The 6000-nt window shown below is 49.0% G+C and overlaps 1 protein-coding gene across 1 annotated transcript; it reads left to right on the forward strand.

The window, feature by feature from the left end:
• The first annotated feature begins 689 nt into the window (after positions 1-689).
• Positions 690-4852, forward strand: HES2 (hes family bHLH transcription factor 2). The gene is made up of 4 exons (XM_020975043.2): positions 690-1391; positions 1487-1582; positions 1788-1884; positions 2020-4852. The coding sequence occupies exons 1-4, from the start codon at positions 1296-1298 to the stop codon at positions 2298-2300; spliced, it is 570 nt and encodes a 189-aa protein (XP_020830702.1). The 5' UTR covers positions 690-1295; the 3' UTR covers positions 2301-4852.
• Positions 4853-6000: the final 1148 nt, after the last annotated feature.

The following is a 6000-nucleotide window of genomic DNA, read 5'->3' on the forward strand; positions in this document are numbered from 1 at the left end:
ACAGCTTGGATTAGGAAGCGAGAGCATCCCTAGGTTCATTGCTTCAGCCATTGGCTTATTCGCCTTATCTACCCTCCCCTTCCCTTCCCCCACGCACCTCAGCCGCTTAGCCTAGCTCTAAGCGCTGGGAAGAGGGGCGGAGGGAGGGAGAGTTAGCTCTGGAACCGCCCAGCACAGATGAGTTGGGGATGCCCAGCCTGTTTACAGTAGCAACGGCCGAGCGACCTAGACGCAGGGTAGGACAACCGTACGTGGCCTTTAAGGGTCAAAGAATAATCCAAATCTGTAGAAATCTCTACCTCCTCGAGGTCCGAAGGAGTTAGGGATCGATGCTCTTTAAGGTACAGGGTATGACCCAAGGAGTTCAGGGAAAGTCTCCCCAAATATCCCTATATTTGGCTCATGCTCCGATTCCTGGAGCAGTTTAAAATGCTAAAAATAAAACAAAACAAACCGGGGGCCGAGCAGAGAGCAAGTCAAAGCCTTAATAGCTTCCGTGAATGAAGCCCGCACTATGCAAAGCCTTAATTTCATGGGGAGGATGGGGGTGGGGGTGAGGAAGGGGAGGTATGTACACGTAAACGGACTGTGTAAGCCAACAGGAGGCCAGAAGGCCCAGGGCCCTGGAGAACGGATACCTAGAGGCGGGAGGCCGTCCGAAAAGAGTATCACAGACCATAGATTTAGAGGAGGGACAGCCCCTATTTCACAATTCCTCTGGGTGGGAGCACCCTTCTTTTAGTCCCTAGATTGTGTGCGCATGTTAGGTAGTAGTGGTGGGCTAGGAGGCAGGTGTGGAAGATAGGTGTAGATAGGATAATGCAGCAGCGGTAAAGAAACCTGGGTTTCTACCGGAAACAGAGTAGTTAATTCCTTCCGAGACTCCGTGGCAAACCCTATTTTAGCTGTCTAATCTCCGGGTCCTAACCTTTGGATTGCCTCTCCACTGCAGTCCTGGCCTGGCGTCCCAGTCTGAGCCTTCTCCCCCCGGGCGTCTCCTCCCTGTCTGCACCTTCTCTGCCCCGGGGCGTACTGTCTCGAAGCCAGAACTAGGAGCAGATGGGGCCAGTAACTGTGCACTCTCTCCTGTGGGATCCACCCCTTCCTCGTCCCTCCCAGCCTTCTTCTCCCTTCTCTTCCCCAGCTGGAACAAAGCCAGGAGGTGGAGCCGGGGGGAGGGGTGGTTCCTTATAGTCTAGGTGGAGGCGATCCGGTGAGCATTCCGCGTCCTAACCGGTGTCTAATGAGCTGGGCCGACCTGCCTGGGAGCTCCGCAACGGATTGGACCTAGCTGTATGTCTCCCCATAGCGCTGAGCCCGACGCAGAGAGCGCCTTCCAACCTAAGATGGGGGTCCCTCGAAGGCCAGGGGACGCTGCAGAACTGCGCAAGGTAAGAGACGCAGAAGCCAGTGGTGGGCGGTAGAACTGGGAAGTGGGAAAGGCTAGAAAGTGCCGAGCCTCGCCTGAACTTACATGTTCTCTCAGACTCTGAAGCCTCTAATGGAGAAACGCCGACGAGCGCGCATCAACGAGAGCCTTACCCAGCTCAAGGGTCTCATCTTACCACTTATCGGCAAGGATGTGAGTGCCCGCTGAGCTGGGGATTTGGTGGAGGTCATGGAGGGAGTCAAGAGGGTGGAAATCGGTGATGCCCCTGGCGACAGCCACGGAGGACTGGGGATTCTAGATTCTGGGAGCAGGCTTTCGGGTGCGCAGGCTGAGCCCGGTGATGTGGGGTACAGTGACGTAGCCCCCTTAGAGCCTTCTGTCCCCTTGCTCCCCACAGAGTTCCCGCTACTCGAAGCTGGAGAAGGCAGACATCCTAGAAATGACAGTGCGCTTCCTTCAGGAGCTGCCGACGTCCCACTGCCATGCCGCTCCCAGTGAGTGACCTCTAGGCTAAGGGGATCCAAGTGAGCACCAGCTTGGGCTCGTTCCCTCGCCCCCACCCCGTCCATAGTTCCTCGCTTCTTTTCCTGCGGTCTCGGAGCCTGACTGTTCGCCTTTTTCTTTCCCAGCCTTAGCAGACAGCTACAGAGAAGGATACCGGGCCTGTCTCAGCTGCCTGACCCGGGTTCTGCCCACCTGCAGCCTCCTCGATGGGGAGGTATGCAGCCGACTCCTGGAGCACCTGCACCGAAGCGCCTCGGGCCAGTACCCTCTCGGGCTCCCGGACTCCCTTAGCAGCCCCAAAGACTCGAGCTCTGAGTCCCCAGATAGAATGCGGCTGGCTTCCTCTCCTCGTGAATCTGGCTGTCCTCCTGGCCCCCCACCTTCTGGACTCTGGCGCCCCTGGTAGCCCCCTTAGAGGTGAGGGGGGACCTCTTTCGGACCTATATTTATTCGAAATCACAGGGATAGAAGAAAAATGGACAGAAAATCTCTGGGGTGAACGGGGTTCCTGGGGCCAAGTGCCTTATCTACTCCTTAGGCCCCAACTCCATCTTCCAGCCTTCTCACTATCACTGCACTTTGTAGCTTTTGGTTTCTTCACAGAGGAAACCAAAAGCCTTTTTTTTTCTTTCCCCTAATGGGTTTTGTTTTGTTAAACATCCCCTCCCCCAATAAAGCCTTTTGCAGAAGTGCTAGACTCTGAGGGCCACTCTGCTGATTTCGGAGAAGAGGACAAGGGCCCAGTGCACATAAGAGGGAGATTCTGCTCTGAGCTTGGACATGTTGGCTTCTCCTGGTCCTCAGAATGAGCATCAGTTCCATTGGAGTCAGAAGATCTACCAGTCCCTGGGACTGGGGCTTTGCTGTTGGGTACCCCTCTTCTAAAGAGGTGGCTGTGGATGCTGTCAGCACTGAGCTGCCTGAGGCAGGTTGCAGGCTGACCTGCTTCTACCCTGGCCCCCAGTACCAGGACTAGAGCTCTCCTGATGCAACCCTGACCCCACCCTAAGGGAGAGGATGGGATGTGCAGTGGGATCTTTGCCCGGGCCTGTCTCCTCACCTGGGACAGGCCGGAGCAAAAGCAGCAAAATATAGCCGGCTTCAGATCTGACAGTGGAAACTCTGAGACAGGAGGAAGAGGGGCTGGGGAAGAGATGACTTCCCCAACAAGGGGATGTGGTGACTTAGAAGGCTTTTGGAGTTTGTCAAATCCAAATAATTGTTTCTGGGTCCTTATCCCGGAAGGCTACTGTGCCTGCAGGATCAAAGCCCCTGGGTTTTCCCACTCACCTCCTTTGCTCTGCTTTGCCAATCACCCACTCACATTTATTGAGTGACTACCATCTACAGGGCCCTGAGCCCCGTGGGGCAGCAAAACAGAAACTCCTGGGAGCCAGAAGGCTGCTTGGCTCAGGAGCTTTGCTCAGGGCACCTAGAACTCAGTCTCTAGACTGGGGCTGCCTTGAGAGTAATGGTATTCCAGTCCTGGCACTCAGAGCTAGGGAGAGAAACTGAGGCTATGCTCATGGGAAGTAGTAGCTAGCCTCTGAAGGTCTTTTCCTCTTTTTATTTCTTCTCTGCCCTGGGTTGCAGGAAAAGACACCAAAGAGAATGACCCTTCTTTCAGGATCCCCAATTCATATTCTTCCCCAGAGCCTGAATTTCAGCTTTCCTCAATTGCTCTATATCTACACCAGGCCTCCCAAATCTCCTCTCAACCGCTCTGGTGTCTTCAAGCACTGGGAGAAGGAATATACCAGATGAAGGGCATCTGGGGTCTCTAGATAAGGACCCAGAGAAATATTATCTGAAGTTTTTGCTAGAAGGCTAAGGGCCATGAGTCTTCCGGGGGACATAGCTAGAAAGTGTATGAGGCTACCTTTGAACACAGGTTTTCCTGATGTATATACATATATATGTGTATATATACATATATATGTATATATATACACACATGCATGTATGTATATAGGTATATGTATATATACCTATATACATGTATTATATACAGTTTTGGTGCTTTAGGATATAAATCCCTGTATATAGGTGATCAATTTTGTTCTCAAATTCTCACAACTAGTCTTATAGACTAAGCTTGGAACTTCTTTTTGTGGTGTTTTTTATGTGACATTCTCAAAATTAAAAGGAGGAAAAGCTATTTGTAATTTTTTTCTGACAAATTCTTACATGGCCCCTCTTCCCTGTGCCCAAATGGTTCCACTGTCAGATCTAAAGCCAGCTATATTTTGCTGCTTTTGCTCTGGCCTGTGCCAGGTGGGGAGACAGGCCCAGGCAAAGATCCCACTGCATAGCCCATCTTCTCCCTTGGGGTGGGGTCAGGGTTGCATCAGGAGAGCCTCGTGGTTCTAAAGGCCAATATATTTCTAGTTGGTTTTTTTCTGGCAATGAAATTATGTCCTTATATTTGCCCTCTTTTTAAATGCCCTGCATAGCAACCAAACAAATAAATGTTTGCTGGTGATGAGGACGAATTGACCTCTTTAGGAAGATCTCTAGTTCCTGGATACCATGGATTCAGAGAAATCAGTCAAGGGCAGGAATGAGGAATTCCCCAGTTGTAGTCTTTGAATCCACAGGAACAGTAGAAAATTCACTGCCAAGATCTGGTGGAGAAATGAGGAAGCACCTTCCTGATTTTTTTCTGCCAGCCACTCCCTTCTACTTCTTGCAGAATGAGTAGCCAAAAACAAATTGTTGAGAAATCCATAAATGGACAATGAATTCCCCCCCCTTCCTTTTGCATAGAAGCTGAAGATTATATTTTTTAAAAAAATTGTATTTTGTTATTTTGTACCTGGGAAACCTGAGAAACTTTATTGAACAACGGCATTTCTACATACATGAAATCAGAGAAATAGAAGATCGCACCTGACCAACTTACTTGTATAGTTTGCATTTTTAGAAAGACTATAATAAATTCTGCATGTGGGTTTCAAAGCTGTCTTGTTTGTGTCTGCTTCTAAGCCTCTGATTCTTTTCTTTGGATTTAAAAAAAATGCTGCAATGATTCTCATTTATTTCTTTTCTCCAAGATCACACTTGAACTGTGACATCAAGTATAGGGAAGAAGCTCTAGGCCATGAGACTAATTGCTGCTGAGTTCCCTTTCCAGGTCCAGATGTTCTTCTACCTGAGGCCAAGGCAGAAAGATCAGGTTTGGTGTGTCCTAATTTCAGGGTTCACTCACAGCCTCATGATATGAGTTCCAAGGTAAGGTGGTAGAAGTCCAGGTACAATATTCTGTCTGTATGTCTGTCTCTCTCCCTACCTTCCCCTTCCCCACCTCCTTGTATTGGAAATTCTGTTTGTGTTTCTCCTGTAGTAATTGGGTTGCCTGGCCATCCTGACCCTTGAACCAAATACAGTTCACATTAGTGGAGAGGTGGGCAGTATTTCAGATGCTGTTACAAATCCATTTTGAAAATGGTATAGATTTGGGTGACTGAACTTGAGGGAGAACTTGAAGTTGCTTTGTTCAGTTACTCATGAAAATTTTGGGAGGCATTAAATATTTGTTGTTGTTGTTGAGCTGTTTCCTGTAATTTCTGACTCTTCATTGACCCCTTTTTGGGGTTTTCTTGGCAAAGATACTGGAGTGATTTGCCATTTCTCTCTCCAGTTCATTTTACAGATGAGGAAACTGAGGTAAACAGCATGAAGTGACTTGCCCAGGGTCACGTAGCTAGTAAGTGTATGAGGCCAGCTTTGAATCCAGGTCTTCTTGATTCCAGGTCTGGCTCTCTATCTGCTGTCACCATATAGTAAAAACCCTATTATAATCCTGGTTTTAAGGAAGAGAATAATTTAGCCAATAAGCAGATTTTCTGGTCACTACTATCTGAGGTTTTGTTGAAGGGCTGAAGGGACAAGGCTATCGATTAAATGCTTTAGGATATAGAAATCATTATCTCTCCTTGACAGACTAGCCTTGTCATAGGGATGCTATTGAGTGCATAATACTGCATGTATAGGGGACTCTATTGTAAACTTCTTGGGGTCAGGGTTGTGCATATTACTCATGTTTCTATCTCTGCATCCTCCATAACACCTCATACAAGGTCTTGTGCATAACAGGTACTCAATAA

Source organism: Phascolarctos cinereus, unplaced genomic scaffold, assembly GCF_003287225.1.
Source record: "Phascolarctos cinereus isolate Bilbo 61053 unplaced genomic scaffold, phaCin_HiC Scaffold_726;HRSCAF=1367, whole genome shotgun sequence".
Lineage (NCBI taxonomy): Eukaryota > Metazoa > Chordata > Mammalia > Diprotodontia > Phascolarctidae > Phascolarctos > Phascolarctos cinereus.

Excerpts from the sequence above, each read along its gene's own strand:
- HES2 (XM_020975043.2), top strand. The coding sequence starts at position 1,296 with ATGTCTCCCCATAGCGCTGAGCCCGACGCAGAGAGCGCCTTCCAACCT. Across the intron at positions 1,583-1,787 it reads TACCACTTATCGGCAAGGAT|AGTTCCCGCTACTCGAAGCT; the intron begins GTGAGTGCCCGC and ends TGCTCCCCACAG. Across the intron at positions 1,885-2,019 it reads CCACTGCCATGCCGCTCCCA|CCTTAGCAGACAGCTACAGA; the intron begins GTGAGTGACCTC and ends TTTCTTTCCCAG.